At 34.0% G+C, this 18461-nt stretch overlaps 1 protein-coding gene across 6 annotated transcripts in view; it reads left to right on the top strand.

Annotated features, from left to right (window-relative positions):
- Nucleotides 1–18461, top strand: part of EPHA7 (EPH receptor A7) — a 169010-nt gene that overhangs the window by 135626 nt on the left and 14923 nt on the right. For 2 of the 6 annotated variants that reach the window (XM_045188599.3, XM_024551728.4), the window contains exons 6-12: nt 2598–2722; nt 5975–6158; nt 10543–10651; nt 11212–11267; nt 15542–15667; nt 16903–17088; nt 17660–17721. In XM_045188599.3, the coding sequence (XP_045044534.1) occupies nt 2598–2722; nt 5975–6158; nt 10543–10651; nt 11212–11267; nt 15542–15667; nt 16903–17088; nt 17660–17721 (848 nt within the window). Of the gene's footprint in view, nt 1–2597; nt 2723–5974; nt 6159–10542; nt 10652–11211; nt 11268–14233; nt 15117–15541; nt 15668–16902; nt 17089–17659; nt 17722–18461 lie in introns of those variants that run through there. The other 4 variants (XM_045188598.3, XM_045188600.3, XM_045188597.3 and 1 more) reach the window with 4 other exon arrangements.

Raw genomic sequence — 18461 nt, 5'->3', positions numbered from 1 at the left:
GTGAGGAACGAATCCGTTAATCATTTGTTAGAAACCATAATAAAAATTCATATTTAAAGCCTCTCTACGTGAAGTACTGGTTTTCCTACTTTTTCAAATTAGGGAATTTATTATTGTTGGTTACCGCCTATTAACTTCACATCAATTCCAGTTATAATATATTTTATTTCACTTTGATAATTGTAGAAATTACAATTTAAATGTCAGAGCACCTAATTGGTTGTTAATTATGTATAGAATTTAATCGTGTACATATTCTTTTCAAAAATGAACTTCAGATACAATAAATTGAATATATTGGTCTAAGGATGAGTATATTCTTAGTGAACTTGTAACAATGTAATTAATGTAGTAGATCATATATATTAACCATAGAAATTATTGAGTTTTAAGATTAGAATATTTTATGTAACTTCAATTTTACTTGTACATATAATTTTATCTGCAAATAAAATTAGAGTCTGACTAGCTGATACATCTTTTGAGTTATATATCCTTTGTGTCTGAGATATTAAAACTCAAGGGAAAATACTATCAGTTTTCCTGTACCAAAATATTATATTTGAAGGTCATAAGACAGGGAAAGATTTTTCCTATCATACAGTTTATCTGTTCTCAAGGGCCATGTGCTAGTACTTCTGTCTCTGATCCTCTTAAATGTGTGACTTGCTACAGTATCAGCAAGGGATACATTTTAAAAACAGGAAATATACAGAAAAGCAGAAGTGTAGTCACTTACGGATATGGTTCCTAGTGCAAAAGAGGGATAAAAACAGCACACTGCACTATTAGTGATGAGACATGAATTTTAAAATACTATTTGAAAAATATTTTAGGTATCTTTTTCCCCCACCCCCCAATTACTATAATTTTATTGGTAAAAGCTTTTCTTTCAGGATGAAACAATGAATATAATTTTAGGGTGTAACTGCAGAAATCAGGTCCCATCTATACTTAGTTAGATCTTGCTGTAACATATCAGAAGGTAAATGAGGAAATCACATGTGTTGACTATTACTGTAATCTTACCTGTGCTGCATTCTCTTTTTTACTAATTGAAGTTAAAATACAGATTTTTCTGGATGATTTTAATAAATTAGACTATGACAGATTACTTTCTAAGTGGCATCTCGCCTCATGATTTGGGGGATTTGTTTGCCAAGGGTATGGCTAGAAGAGCAGCCTTGTGAAGGTCTCACAGTGGCTGAGACCTGCTAAGCATGTTCTGTCAGGGTGGAGAGCCCCATCACTTTAGAAACCAGTTCTTCTTCACTGTATATGTTCAGGTTTTGAAAATTGTGGTAAAAATCATCGGAAGCATATCAGAAACACATTTATTCTGTAAACAGTGTGTTGTGTACTTAAGCTGCATCCCCCCAAAAGCAAAAGTTGTTCCACTTAATCTTCCCTAGTTACACTTTTGTTAGCGATCTGAGAGGAAATGGGAGTCATGCATCTTCCATGTCCTTCTTTTACAACTGCCAAGCCAGAAAGTGAAAAATGTTTTCTTTTCTAGACGGTGATACAAGAAAATATTAAAAAGTAGAGGAAACAAAATAAAGCCAGAGGGATAAACATCAGAATCTTGCTTAAACAGCTTTGGCCCCATATAATTGCTTTTCTGTCAGCAGGATTATTAACAAATTTGGACATCTGAAAATTAAATTAACAGCCTGAAAATATTTTACAAAATGAGATAGAGCATGATACATGGAACATAATGACCCCCCTGAAATTCAGCCAAGCCCGTGCAGCCACTCATTTAGACAGAGCAGACAACTAGTTAATCATCACTAAGCAAATTAGACAGAGCAAATTAGTTTGCGGCATTCCACAGCCTTAGCTACCAAACGGAGTATATGCCACTAATTAGAATGAAAGAACGCTAAGCATATTATTATCTATATAGAAAGAGAAAGCAAAAGTATAGTTTGAGCTGCTTCTCTCAGAGCTTGAAGCCTTGGTTACATAAGTATAAATTACATATGCAGGGGTATGTATGTGTTTTTTACACATATATTTAAATAGCAGCAGCTTTAGCATTTTCTTGCCCTTGACATAGTGGAGTATAATTTTTTTTTTTCTCAAGGTTAACTGGAATGCTTGGGAATACACACATGTGAAACATGAAAACATTCGTGAGAAGTGTGATCCCTTTAATTGAAGATTAAAGTAGCCATTTCATATACTTTTACTTGCATGAAATCAAATTATTTTTAAAGTGTATTGCTGTTGTATGTGAAATAAATATTTGGACTTAGTTTATCAATGGAGATTAATCTGAAATCATATTTTTTAGCCTTAATTAGCATTCATTTGCTTAATTGTCATTCTCAGCCCCATCATTTCCATTTTTCACTAACTTGAACAATGCTATCTTCTGCTGTTTGCACTTTAATTTAAATTCCTATTAAGGTTTATGAACAGTAATAAGGTCCTGTATGAATATTCATTAGCTTCTGAATTGTGAGCTATGAAAAGGTGCTTTCTTTTACCTTAATGAAACTGGCACAGCATGGGACTGATCAGTTGTGACATTTGATTTGAGGCATCCAGTGAATTTTCTCATTGTTTATTGACACATCTTGTCCAAACAGCTCCCTCGCAAGTGAGTGGAGTAATGAAGGAGAGAGTGCTACAGCGGAGTGTCGAGCTTTCCTGGCAGGAGCCAGAGCATCCCAATGGAGTCATCACCGAATATGAAATCAAGTATTACGAGAAAGTAAGTGCGAAAACCAGGAAACGCATGGGGTGTGCAGTGTGTCTCATGTCATCCTATGTCTCGGTACCCTAGAGTTGGTCATTATGCCAACTATTTGGTGGTACTTCAAAATTCATAGTTAATTTTAACCAATTTTGATAACTATCTCCCTGAATCTCTGGTTCATTATTATAATAATTCTGTATATTAAATTACACACATGAAAATATTCCACTAGTAGAGTATTGATTTATTCTGTCTTTGAAATCTTAATAATTCGATGGAGGATGTTTAGTAGCTCAGAAGCCACACGGCTTGATGTGTTTGTGGAACATGTTTCTTTTAGGATGTCTGTCTGGGCTTTTAATGATTTATTTTATTTCTGTGGTTTTAGTGATAGAGATGGTGGCCTCAAATGATTTTGTAATTTGAAAATATAGTTGTATTTTCTGCAATAACTTTGCAGTAGTCTCTAAACTTCAGAATTGAACGATTTTCTTCCACTCCTTTAAACTCCTCCTGAAAGAGAGTTCATGTACGTGGTGCTAGTCATGTGCAACACCACCTCTTTACACTGCTCCCCATGAAAAATGGCGCTGCTAAAACCCAAGTGCTGCCCCTTCAGTCTCCATAATGGCTGAGCTTTAATAAACAGTGATGTATCTGAGCATATACATGCGTTTTTTTTTCCTGACCCGTCTGGAGAGTGGCAGTCTGGTGCATCCTGGTCACTAATTATTATGTAAGCTGTTCCTCACAGAAAGACCTGGTTCAAGCTTTGAAACATGGACTCTATTGCGATTACTAGTAGTGATGGTAATAATAGGTGTGCCTATTATGGACTTAAATGAGTTAGCTGAAGTGCTGTAATATACATATAACTGTTTTAACCATTTAAACAGCACTTCAAAATAGGAGTGTCAAGCTTTGGGAGATCTTGGGGCTGAGCGACTTGACTGAGTAAATAACGCGCACATAGTGCATTGACAAGAGATGTTTTTCCCTTTGAGGAGAAACAGAGAGTTTAAGATTAGTTGCAATGTTTGGATTAAGTTTACAATATTTTGGCTAATTTTTCCCATTACAAATTTGTGACTTCCATTGCCAAAGTTACATTTTAAATATCTCATTTTGTACCAGGGAACATATTTTTTATCCCATCAACTGCATTTCTGAGAGAATGCTTGTTTTTAATGTTGGTTTTATGTCTGTTTTCCAATGAGCTTCTAACAGTTGTAGTCCCTTCTGAAATTTCATTGATTTCAAAAACAATAAAATACATTTTTAAAAGGTAAGTTACACAGTACATGAGAGTGAAGTCTCATAATGGAACAAAATATTTTGCAGTTCCGTAGTCTGGAATAAATCCATTCAAATACTTTTCTACTTTGCATGATAGAAGCAACATGTATTTACGCTCACTGAACTTACAAACTGGGCAATCATTGAGAGAGTAACTATATTGAACTGTAATGTGTGTAAGCTTGTGATCCACGTATGTGTTATTGTCATCTAATATCAGCTACGCCTAGGGTTTTTTTTGAGATAAACATGTACTATAATATAATTATCTTATGAATGAATATAATGAGTACAATCACAAATCAGTTTCACTAAATCCAGGTTAGATATAAATTTATTTACACTTTTGTGAATGCCAGACTAAAGACAAATCACACCAGACTAGCATTTTCAGATCTCACTGAGTAGTTTTATTGACAGTCACAGTTGAACACAGGAATTTATTATAGAAGAAATTTAAAACTGTCTAAAATTGTATATTTGGATGAGTAGTTATTATTTTTTTCATAAATAGAATGTTAGAAGCATACCAATTAGGCTTTAAATTTTTATTTATTTGACTATGGTTATGAAGGAGTTTTATATTCTTGAATTTTTAAATGTTTTTTTTATTCTAAGATATATAATATGATAAACATTTTTAAACTCTCTGAGCCTCAGTTTACATATCTGAAAAATAAGGAAATTGAACTAAGAAATATTGTTTAAAATATTGTCACACCATAAGTCATATAATACTTTGATATTATATTGATACTTTTGGCATAAAATATTTATTTTTAAAAAGTATTGATTGATTGATTTCAGAGAAAGAGGGAGAGAAAGATCAGTTTGTTGTTCCACTTATTTATGCCTTCCTTGGTGGATTTTTGTATGTGGCCTGGCCAGCGACTGAACCTTGGCGTATTGGGACAACGCTCTAACCAACTGAGCTGCCCGGCCATGGCTAAAATATTTTTTTTAAATGTATATTGTAAGAACGGTTTTATTCTGTTAGAAATGCAGTTTATAATGAAAACAATTGATAATGTCACCATGGCAGTGATTTGCAACCTTTTTCATTTCATGGCACACATAAGCTAAGTATTAAAATTCTCAGCACACTAAAAATATGGTTTTTGCTGATCTGACAACAAATAGGTATAATTTTGATTGCTGACTTACAAAAAATAATGTTATTAATTATCTACCCTTTTTTGTACCAATGTGACTTTTTTTTTTAAATCAGGTGCCTTTCCTTGTGTATAAGGATTTCTCTTAGCAAGAATTTACCAATAGACACAATCTTATCATGCTACCTGACCAATAAGACGCAACTCTATTATATGACTATGTACTTATAGTTCAAGACAGGGCATTCACATCCGATGGCTATTGTGTTGGCCGCTGTCATTTCTTATTTGACAGTCTAAGGGAAAACAGATCAATGCCCCTGACTACATAGTCAGGTATTGTATGTTTTAAAAATTCTTGCAGCACGGGTTGAAAATCGCTGTACTATGGTAGTGGTGTTAGCTAAATTTCTTTATTTAACAGCTTTCTTCATTTTAGCATGTTTTTTTTTTACTTGCTGAATAACACTCACTAAAAATATTAGAAGAACTATATTATGAAGTGAGCTTTACTAACACACCAATTTTACAGGTGTAACCATGTCTTGGTCATGAGGACATTGGATTTTCTTAAGCAGTAGTTCTTACCACTATGCCCTCCACCAACAAAGCAAAAGCTCAAAATATCATACATGTGTTAACAAAATTATGTCTCTTTGAAATTTATAGAAGAAAAACATGTGTTCACATTTACATTTTATGTTTTCCAAGAAACAACTCAATGCTACAATATTCCACAGAGTATACAATGTAGCCTTTATAATAACAATGCAGAAAATTGAAATGAATTGCAAAAACTGGCTGTCAAACTGCCTGGTTGCAATCACAATTAAATATACTCTGTATTTATTGTTGGTAGGATCAAAGGGAACGTACCTACTCAACAGTAAAGACCAAGTCCACTTCAGCCTCCATTAATAACCTGAAGCCAGGGACAGTGTACGTTTTCCAGATTCGGGCTTTTACTGCTGCTGGCTATGGAAATTACAGTCCCAGGCTTGATGTTGCTACACTAGAGGAAGCTACAGGTAAAATGTTTGAAGGTAATTACCACCTTTGATTTGGACTTTTACTCTCTATAACTCTGGCATTTTTTTTAAAAATCAGGGATGAAGATTTTGTTCAAGATAATTTTTACCTTTAAAGGTGAATATATATGCCTATATATGTATTTTGTGGAGGCTATCTAGAATAATAATATGAAATGTGCTGTTTCATTTTGCAATGTTAGAAACTCGTGATTTACATTAGTCTCTTTAATACATACGGGGTTTATTTGAAAAAGACAAATTCAGAACAGAAGCGGGGCTTGTTCAGTTGTGTGTTGACACAGGCTGGTTTCGTAGACCCCCAAATGAATATGTTGTGCTTCTGTCAGTCAAAACTGCTCCTTCATAGAAACCAAGTAAAGCCAGGATGTACACCTGGGCGGGCCAGAGGAAGATAAAATGTAAGAATATGTGTTAATTCAAGTGTCTTGTCTTTTAGCAGTGAGTTCAAAAACTGAGTTCAAGAAGATCTTAGAACTTGCATGTATCTTTATCTTAGTAATTTCTTTTTCACTTTTTGTGAACAATTTCAAGCATACTAAAGAATATATTGAAAGTTCATATGAAATTTAAGTGTATCTAAATGAATATCTCTATATCTACCACTCAGCTTAAAAATAAAATGGCACCAATATATTGAATGCCCTTTACATTTGCCTGTTTTATAATGCCACATAAGAACAACAGTAGTACGTGTGTCTACAGTGTACTGCAATTAAGCAGAGCTATCTTGGGTTCATGTCCTCATTTATTGTCAGAACGCAAGTTCCAAACAGCTTGAACACCAATGCTAGTTGTTCTTCAGCTAGTTGAGGTTAAAATTACAGGCACAAAAACATCAATTTTAAAAAGTCACATAATTTAGTGTTATAAAATTAATGCAATTATTCTTCATTATTGTTAAATGGAGTTTAAAAAGAGTCTTGAAATGAGAATAAGTTCAATGGCCCCCAAAACATTGAAGAATTTATTTTTATTTTTATTGTTTACACAAGATTTCAACATTTAAACATTTGAGCGGTATAGCGTTAAATGTGTTCTTGTAGCCTTTAACTTAGATTGATTTCATGATGTTTGTGATTCGTAAACAAGAATACACTTCAAATGATGTTTTTTGCATTCTAATGAATAATTTAAACTTAAATTAAAAACATCAAGTAGTTATCTCACATTTTCTGACACATTTTTTTATCAGTTAAAACTTTAGGTTTCAAACTTCTAAAATATTTTCATAATATGTTTGAATATATTTTCAAAATAGATTTCAAAATTGGTCCCAGAATATTTTCCAAATAGGTTTGAAAACTTTCTAAACTATTGTTTATTATGTGTGGAGATTCATACATATTATGTTCATTATTTAAAATGAAGTAAATAAGACTCAAGGAGGATAAAATGAAGTAGTGAAACCTGGATGATCACATGAAATAAATGTTAGAAATTGATTTTTTTCACTAGAAAAAATGTGGGGATTTTTAGCCTAAGAATATTCTCTTCCCCTGGAATGTAAATTGATGAAAGAATGATCATAGCTCCTTTTTCTTACTATTGGCTTGCCAGTACCTGCTCCAGTGCTTGACACATAGAAGGCACTGAATAAAGAAGCAAAGAATGAGTGCCTCGCAGACATCAATTTAGAACAGATGATCAGTGTCAATCAGTGCCATGTCCGGTTGTGGGACTTAGGATGAACTGCTGTCTGTACCTAACTCACAGGGCAGTCTGAGGATTCAGTTAATTAGCAAATGCTGCAGTCCCTAACAGGCTACAACCAGCACCATCCAAAGCCCAGGGGTGGGGACCCCTGAATTAATGTACACGAAGTGCCAATACAGTGCCCAGCACACCATCTCGACTTCAGTTTTTATTGTTTGGTGCAGCCATTTCAAACTTTTGGGTGTCAGGAACCCTTCTAGGCTATTAAAAATATTGAGAATCCCCAAAGAGGCTTTGATTACTTGGACTATATCTATCAATATTCACCCCATCAGAAATTAAAACTAAGAATTGTTTAAAACACATAAGTACGTATTTCATTGGCTCTCAGTGTGATGACATCATCCCATGTCATATAACTTCTGGACAACTCTATGCACTTGTGAGCATATGTGAATGAAAAACTCAAATAACATCATGTCATATGAAAATAGTTTTGATCTTGCAGATCCCTGGAGAGCTCTTGAGGGATCCTCAAAGTTCCCCAGAGCACCTTTGAGAAACACTGATTTAGCACAAGGAACTGTGTTAAGAATTAGAGATGCACAGACACATGAAATAGTTGATACTTTGAATTTAAAGGTTAGTGAAAGGCAGACTTGTGCACAAATGCTGGCCATGCAGGTAGGAGCTGGTGGAGTGCATGGCCGGCGGCGCTCTCCGAGTGTCAGAAGTAGCCACTCACTGTGCTGGGGGAAGGGCGAAAGGGAAGAAGCCACCAAAAAGAAGCCCGTTGAGCACGGTTGGATGAGAGAAGCTAAACCAATTGTTTAATTGCACGTCATCCTAAAAGCCCCTTCTCTCCAATGTCAACTACTGTTTTTACAATTTTTAAACCATGGGGTGTTCATTATGGCACTTATAAGTAAGTTTTAATTTTTATTACCCATGAAATACATGAAAATATTAACCATAAATGTTGACTATGGAAAGATTAAAGTGCAACATATATATAATATATATAATACATACATATTTATATAAATAACAGTAGAAATAAATATTCCCAAATTCTATTTCATCACTTACCTGGGTTAGCTTTCTCACTGGAGCTCTGTTTCTGAAGCTACTGGAAAACCGAACCTAAGACATGCAAAGGATTAAACCCATGAAAAATATCCATTGAATGGAAATAAGTTCAACACATATGTATATAATTTTTCCTTGCTCATGAACAGATTACTCCATTCTTTTTCCTTTCTTAATATCCATAAAAACACAGATAAAAACAATAAACAACCAACGCCAAAAAATAAAAGTAGTTGAAGTCATCTTTTCTTGTTGAATGATAATAAGCTATAAATCATAAATAAAGGTTAAAAGTTTTCTTTCCCCACCACCCTTCATTTAGTTCCCTTGGGGAGTAATCAGCAGGTGCTGAATTGGGCTCCTTTGTTCAGAAACTATTACACCAGAGCTATTTATACTGTTTTTCAGTGTAAAAGCTGTCCTATGGTGTAAAAGAGTTAGCATAGGTATACAAAGTTAAGAGATGAGTTATCAAATGGGGGAAGACATAGATAAACTAAAGGGAAAAAAATGTTATGCTGCCTATTGTGGCAACACATAACTCTGCCCACCTGTCACTTACTGCTCTGGAGACCCAGTCCCTTGTCACCAGAAAGAAGCACTAGCATTTTCCATCCTGCTATACATTAAAGATTATAGCCAGTGATTGTTTCAGAAATAAGCAAATATTAGTTTGACATTATATATGATATTTGCAACTGATTCTTTTATTGCACTATACATTTTTATTGTTTTATATTGCTTTGATTATTTTATGAAGACTATACTGGCATTAGAATATAGTCAGGAAAATATCACAATTGCAAATTACATTATAAGTAAACCTTCACTAATTTGGAAAAACGGAAGTGGGAATGAAGGCCGTGTAATGTGATGAAGAATTGGAATCAGGCTGCTGTAAAGGACTTGCAAACATATACTCTTCCCAAAGAGACTCTCAGAAAGGCCAGCGGGCCTGCCTTCATGAGCATAGAAGGCAGGAAGTGTCTACAATTAGATAATGCTGAAATGTTTTTAAAGAATTGGAGAAAGTTTCCTCTTGCATAAACGTCTTCTATAAACTCTCATGTGTGTATTGCATACTTTTTCAAATTAATAAAAGTAATGTTGCTCTCCTTTCTCAATTGTGGTGCATTGTAAATTCATGATGATTTAATATGATCACATGATGATTTTCATTTTATATTGATAACATGAAATATAAAGCACTTAAGGTGCTTTGAAAAATGCAGAGTATGTATTTTGGTTGCTTTATTATACACCAGAAAAACAGCCATAGAGGGATCACATACCTTGCTAAGAAAAGATTTAACAGCAATTGTAGATCAAAGATCACTATTTCTGATTCATAACTAAGTTTCCAATAAATAAGCAGGAGATAGGCATTCAACAAGGCATTTTATGGGCTCACTTCTCTTATAGCTGAGGGATATAAAATAGATGAAAGCATTGTCCTTACCACTTCTTTAACATGCAAAAATAAATATTTAAATTTATACTGTTACAATATAATGCATTTCTTTAAAATCAGAGCTGAATTCGATAGCAGAGATGTCTCTTGTTGGTAAGACTTTGTGCACCCCTCCAGTTCTGCGTGGCCGGCAGTGTTTCTGAGCCTCTGCCCTCTTTGCAGCCACAGCCGTGTCCAGCGAGCAGAACCCCGTCATCATCATTGCAGTGGTGGCGGTCGCGGGGACCATCATTCTGGTGTTCATGGTCTTTGGCTTCATCATAGGAAGAAGGTAGAATGCAAACTTCTTTTAACCTCTAAAATAACATTTTTCAGAATTATGTTACCCATTATTTATTGTTAGTACATTGGAATAGTATATGTAAACATTCCTCGTCTGATAAGAAACTTTACAAATCAGTAAGTTTTTATTCTCTCAAGGTCAAAATACACATTGAGTTTAATCATTGCCTTTAGTTTAAGAGGATGAGTATTGCAATTTCGATTGGGTAAATTAATTCTTTTAGTTAGTGTTTGTGGAAACCATTTAAAATCTGTTGTTTTCCAGAAAAAAAGGCATAAGCTAATATTCACTCACTGATAAGTCTAAAGCTACAAAATATGTTCCTTCTCCATTGTCTTACAGGAATATTTTATATTCTATGCCTTTTTGAAATCATATGAATTGATGTATTATTATTAAGTTTATACCTAAAGACAGGAAGTTTTTATCTTTCATTTATAGATCTAACTAGCATGTTGTAAAATACTTAAGTTATATTTTATATAACTTTAAATATATAAGGTGAGATTATTGATTGCGCTTGTCACAAATTTGATTATTTTTTTCAGGCACTGTGGTTATAGCAAAGCTGACCAAGAAGGAGATGAAGAGCTTTACTTTCATTGTAAGTGTTTGGTTTTTCTTTACTTTTATATATCCCAGTTAATACAGAAATGTGGTTGTTAATATTGGCATGACAAAAATTCCTAGTGCATCATGCTTGAAATTATACAATAAGTTAAATTTATTGCTTTAAAGCATTTCACAAGAATGAAAGTCATAGAATGTGAATTAAAAAAATAAAATAAAATATATTCTGAAATGTAACCTCACAAGAAATTTTAATATAACTACAGGATATTCAGCTGCTTTAATGTCACAATTTTTCCTTTTGCAAACTTTGAACAGAGGTTTCCTACTCTTCTAGTAATGACCCATTAAATTTTGCATGGCCCACGTTCTAGCTAAGGAATTCATATCAGATTAGAAGGATTTCCCACCCAGTGAGTGATGCTACCTTGAAAGGCTAAGGAACATCTCTCTCTTCAGCTGCTAAACATTGTCTATCCCTGATAGATGCTTTTACCGAACATCAAAGGTATAAAAATAAGATGTAATCCTCCAATGTTGTCCCTTGGATTTGGGTTACCTGATCCTTAAATGTTCATTTTAGAAATCATATTTGGAAGAGGGCTTAGAGAACAAAAGAAAATAAATGTCCATCTGTATTACTCTTATTCTTGTTCAATGTGGATGGAAAGCAAAAAAAAAAAAAAGAGAGAGAGAGCCAAAGTAAAAAACTAAAAATCAAATGATATTAGTTATTATAATCCTTGAAACTATTAAGAACAATTTTACTTATTATTTTTCTTCATAGCAATAATCTTTACTAGAACTTTTCATATATAAATTTCTTAAATGGCATAGGAATTATAGCTATTTTTGTGTTATTTATTAAATCATGATGTCAGTATCTAAGAAGATATTGTGTATCCATTGTAAAATTAAAAGTTTACATAAGTATCAATCAAGAAAATGTGTTGTTCAAAAAGAAAAATTGTAAATGTTATTATTACTATTCCTGAATTTCTTTAATGTGTTTTTATTTGTTGCATCAGCAATTACCATGACTTTAGTTTTCAAAATAAAGGTGGCTCTAGATAATCATATCTAAATTGATTATAAAACTCTTTAGAATTCCAGCCACTGAAGGCAGGGAGGTTATTGGGGATACTGCAAATCAAAGTAAACGGTTTGACCTGAGGTGGCTTAATTGCAAAGTCTGTGCTTCAGGGCCTCTCACTTTCACAGACCCCTGTTAAGGACCTGGTGAGGCGCTAGCAATTTTGTGGTGTGATCTCTCTTTACTTTAAGAGGGTATCCCAATTGTAGACGGTCCAACCTTCATAAAACCGAAATCTCCCTGTGATTCTGACCGAACAGATGTGATTCTGACACCTCCCCGGCTCTGGGAGTATTTGACACGCTCCCCAAGTTTGTGCCTCCCCTGGCTAACACGTCGGTGATTGATTTGCTGTGCCGAGGGCACCTCCGTGATGAGAGTGTGCCACAGGCAGGTTTTAGTTAGAGGACGTACAGAAAAAGATGCAAGTTACTTTTTTTTCGCCTCTCTGATGACATGAGAGAATCATTTTTAACACTGCCACAGACGGGAAGAAGAGAATCCAAACTTGAATGCCTAAATTTTTATCTCGACTTTAATGTGTGTATAGAAGAGTAACAGACTACAGTTCCTGGAGTCCCTGACTCGGCCCACATGTGAATAATTTGATGGCAGAATCATTTAATATTGCCTTAATCAGTATGTCACTTTTGTTTCTTTTACTGAGTACATCTGAGACATTTCTGAATTATCAAACACATTTTAGTTTATTTGGTTTTAGCTTGCAGGTTATTGCAGAAGTTAAATTGAAATGTGGCTTCTGTAAAACTTGTATAGCCTTATGCTTGTCATCACTCAGTTTTAATATTTTAATGCCATTTGCTTTTTTTACATTTGACATTCAGTTTGTAATTAGAAAACAATACAGCTGTGTGTTTTACTTGCTAACATAGACAAGATGAGCTTGATAAATACACAGTTTTCATCTATAGAGCAAACATTTCAATGGTGGTTTTAAGATATGTAACATTCATGAGAAATGTAAATGAGCTACTAAAACACAAAAGAGCTCAGTCTTAAATTGAGATAAGCAACAAACTAGAATATTCAGAAATTATGTCATTTTTTTATTTCAAAAATCCATTTTAAATGAATAATGAAACAAAGTGCACTTAATATGTCCTATTCTGGTAAATCCATGGTAAAGGGTGATAGTTTTGAATCACCCTTTTTACAGGATATCTTTTATCATTTGATGAGACCAGGCATTTCATTGGATTTTGTGACTGTATCTAAAAAAATGTAAAGTGCAGCACTGTGGTCACTGGCTGTTCACATGTTGGTGTCCTGTTATTCCTTTACTATACAAACAATTTTCTTAGGTGCTAAAACACCAGATTGGATTTTTACAGAAACATGAAAGCAACCATTTCGCTACCTTTTTAGAGCACTGAATTTAATAGAATGTCCAGTCATTTGTATCAGACACCCTCAACTCTCTATGGCCCAAGTGCTACATTTAAAGATATAAACACAGTGGAGGAGTTTAGTGAAGCAATTCCAATTTACATTTTGTTTCCTCCTACCATTTCTTCTAACAATGTCTTCGAATCCAAGCCAGGCAGTATTTCATGTTTTTACGCCAAAATTGCTCTGGCCTGTCAAAATGTTTTATGACAGCTTGAATAAAGAACCATCAAAAACCCCATTTGAGATGCAGAAGGTTACCTCCACTCTAGCTCCCTGAAAAACAAAACAAACAGAAAAAAAAAAAAACTATGAAAGAAAGAGAATAAAAAGAGAGAAGATGGCTCATTCTCCACCTGCCTGCCAATCTAGGAGGTTAACCTATTGTTTTCTTCCCTTCTCTCTTTTTCTCTTTCCCCCTCTTCCCTGCACTCCTTCTTCTCTCTTTTCTCTTTCTATCCCCTCTCTCTTTTCTTCTTGTGTTTTTTTTTCATGTTCAGCTTTAGTAACAAATGAGCATCTGTCAGTTTTATAAACTGCAACAATAATTGTTTAAGACAATCAATTTTGGATAAACAACCAACTACAGCAGAATAAATCAAGATTTTTAAATCCCATTTTCCTTTATACATTCTGCTTCTTTTTGTTTGTTACGTGTTTATTTCTAAAATATAATTTTAAGTTAATGTTATGACATAAGCACAGTTAGGTTTCAGTGTAATACATAAAGAAATATATTGTTCTCCAAATAGTAAGATTTAATGAAAAGATTGTTTAGTGGCTTTGTTAAAAAACAATAAAGTGTTTTTGAGGATATAGTGTAATTCTTTTCATTGCATTAATATAACCAAATATATGCTTATTTATCTTATCTTTGTCTTTAAACAAATGATTGATTGGAATACATTATTGTAATTGAATTTGATTTAAAGTTAACATAGTATTTTCTGTTACCTGCATGCTTCTGGGTGCATTTTAAGAAGATTTTTAACTTTTGCAACTTTTATGATTCTATGTTGTTTGAATCTTGACTACCTTTTCTGAGGCATATTTGCTGCCTCCCTCCGGAGCCTTATAATTGAAAGTTTATATAAACCACTCCTCTTTCAAATTGTGTCCTACATGGTTAGCAGATCCTAGGAATATTGTAAATTTTCTAACTTTATTCTGGACTTTGTACATCTGGCCTCTATTGCCCTGTAAGATAAAGATGAAACTGTGTTTTTAGTAGCTTTCTCTCTGAGTCTGTGATAGCAACCCTCATATCTTGTATTAATTTTATGTATATGTCAACGGTGGTTGGTCTTTAAAAAATAAATCAAAAGAATAAGTAAGATGTCTAAATGTTTTTAATATTGCTGTCAGTGTAGTAGGCTACCTGTATATGACATGTCTTCTTTTCTCAGTGTATGTATTTGATTGATTGACTGACTTACAGATTTACAAATGTGTTTCCAAGTCCATTACAAACTTCAATATGGCCTGAACTATGCTGTGATAGCAGTGAATTTAATTAAACCTCCGGTCCGATAAGTCATGTCAGAGAATTTTGATGATGTCTCTTGTTGATTTACTGGAGAAGCAATTCAGTTAGTAACCTATGAGCTGGATCCCATGTTACCTATAGAAGCTTGCAGATAATACCTATACACCAACAGACTGAAGTAGTCTGTTAAAAGTGCTGTGAATCAGGTGATGTGGAAGCAAGTTCCCTGTTCCAAGGAGCACTCTGCATAATGAAACTCCTGGGCTGACTGCACGATAAGTGCTTTGCTTCATCACAGTCATGCTTTCTTACATCATTACAGTTAAATTTCCAGGCACCAAAACCTACATTGACCCTGAAACCTATGAAGACCCAAATAGAGCTGTCCATCAATTCGCCAAGGAGCTAGATGCCTCCTGTATTAAAATTGAGCGTGTGATTGGTGCAGGTAAGGCTGTTGTAGCTTCCTTATTCAGCTCTTCCATTTAGCCAAGATTGAAAGTTATACATCATAATAACAGGCAAATAATTGTACCTCAAGTATAGAACTTTTGCAATTACCTGAACTGTTGGAAGCAAGAGGCTGTACTTGTTTATGAAATCTTAAGAAAAAAGTAAAAAAAAAAAAAAAAAAAAGCATGTGGCACAGATAATCTGTGTATCTTTTGTTTTCTGCTGGATTTTTAAAATACTGGGGTTTTTTTTTGTAAGCTGTTTTATTAAGTTTTGGCCTGTTGTTCAAGAAATGATGTAGCATTTTAAAAAATTGAAGTGTCATAATTTTATTGGAATACATTTCATCTTCCTTGATGTACCATCTTCTTACTAAGCTTTCACTTTTATACTTTTTTCTTGTAATTTTAGATATTAGGTAGCCCTTGTACTATTTAATTTCATGTATAAAACTAACATGTATAACATATTTTAAATGAATATTAGTTTCTATGCATACAATGCACTTACATAATAATTTCACATTTTTCAGTCCAACTGCCTTCAATGTAACATAGTGCATATGAATTCCAGACTCTTAAACCTTTAAAAACTATTTGCTCCTTAAAACTAAAAATGCAGACAACTGTAATTGAACAGTAATACAGTAATTTAAAATGCAAAAAACAAAACAAAACAAAAACCTCATAAAAGCAGTAGCAATGTTTAGAATTTGCTGATGCGCTCTTATCTTTAGTAGGCAGTGTATGTATATTATAAAATGTATTTCAGATCTAATTTTTTTTCTGAAAGTTTTTGTTAATTCAGTTAAAAATAGTAGCTAAGCCAGTCAGAGCAAGGCAAGTACCATAAGATTTCACTCATCTGTGGAATCTAATGAACAAACTGAACTATCAAGTGAAATAGAGACAGACTCAGGGATAGAGAGCAGGCTGACAGCTCTGGGGAGTGTGCTGGGGTTTGGGAGGATTGACCAAGAAAGGAAAAAAGAGAGAAAGAAATCACGGACACGGACAACAGTATGGTGATTGCAGGGGGGCAGGGGGTGGGTGGATGTGGAGGAGAGTAAAGGACAGACAAATGGTGATGGAAAAAATAAAATAAAATAGTAGCTTGTGTAACAAATAGTTTAGAAAAGCTTAAAAGTGCTTTTAAAGACTTATTTACATTTTCTCTGAGAGATGAAATATTTCTGAAATTAAAATGCATCTGTCTGTTCTGTTACTTCAGGAGAATTTGGAGAAGTCTGTAGTGGCCGTTTGAAACTTCCAGGGAAAAGAGATGTTGCCGTAGCCATAAAAACCCTAAAAGTTGGTTACACAGAAAAACAACGGAGAGACTTTTTATGTGAAGCAAGCATCATGGGGCAGTTTGACCACCCAAATGTTGTCCATTTGGAAGGGGTTGTTACAAGAGGTAGATATTGATTATATATTCATTTATCAAGTGACTAACAGAAATTAGTGTCATTTCATACATAATAAAAATCAAATTATAAACATGTTGCATATTCTAAATGAATGTTTTTCTTGTTATGAACTGACTAAACAATTCTTTTGTGTCACCACCTCAGGAAAAAAAAAATCAAATGAGCGCAAGATTAGAATTAAAGAATAAATCCAATACAGCAAGTGATAAATGTTCCCATTTAGCTCAAAAGCCATAAAAGTGATGCTGTTTAGTCTTCACATTTTATATATAAAGTGCCATTTGCTCTGAGTTCTGTTCACAAAGCAGGAGCCAGGAGAACACACTGATTTTTATTGTTAAATTTTATGAATCATGACCATGCTCCAGACATTTAATGACCCTTTGACCTTAGCGGCAGCACTAGAAATATTTGAAACACTCAGAGCTCACACACTGAGTCTTTCGAAATGGCACCATGTGCTTTATCTGGGATACAAGAGGACTAACACTGAAGTTGAGGCTGTGGTTTCTGAAGCAACACTTTTATTTTCTTACATATGTGTATTTTTCATTTTAGGGAAACCAGTCATGATTGTAATAGAATTCATGGAAAACGGAGCCCTTGATGCATTTCTCAGGGTGAGTAGCAAAATTATTCTTCCATTCTAAATATATTATATGCGTGCTACCAAAATAATTTCCTGAACTTTTCTTTTTGTGGTATAAAATGTGAACATTACAAACTTTAACAAGTTAAAAGTTGTCTTCAAAAAGCATATTAAAATGAGAGTTTTAGACTGGTTTGAACTACAATCTTTTTTATCTTTTAAGTGATACAATGTACATAACACAAATAGTTTCTCTTAATCTGTTATCTCAAGTAACAGAGGCTATTTGAAGCCTTGTAATTTGCCTGCAGGCCCTGGAGTAGCTTTTTACTTTTGTAGCACAACTATACCAGCAGGAGCGATAGACACAAAGAAAAGCGGAGTGTGAAATGACCACGACCCGAGTTCTGCTCTTTGGAACCCTTTAGACTGTTGGGTCAATATTGAGCACATAGTTGTTCACATTTTTTTAATTAATAGTATGTGGTTATTTTTGTAAATGATATAATCTGAATGTATAAACACATATATTTTTATTCTCAGAGATTTTTACCTAAGAACATGAACACATGTTAACATTTTTTTAATGGCAAAGGGAAAATAATCTCAGCCAGAAGAGGACATGCAGAGTGATCATGCATTATCTAGAACGATCCATTCAGCCCAGACGTGCATGTATTTGGGAGATCTAGAGAAGGTGCATTGCTGCATCTTCATGGCCTGCTTAACCAGCAGCTCTCTGGAGGAAAGTGTCAGCTAGCAAGTTAATCA

This window comes from Desmodus rotundus, chromosome 11 (genome assembly GCF_022682495.2).
Source record: "Desmodus rotundus isolate HL8 chromosome 11, HLdesRot8A.1, whole genome shotgun sequence".
Lineage (NCBI taxonomy): Eukaryota > Metazoa > Chordata > Mammalia > Chiroptera > Phyllostomidae > Desmodus > Desmodus rotundus.
This window is presented reverse-complemented; position numbering and strand designations above follow the sequence as displayed.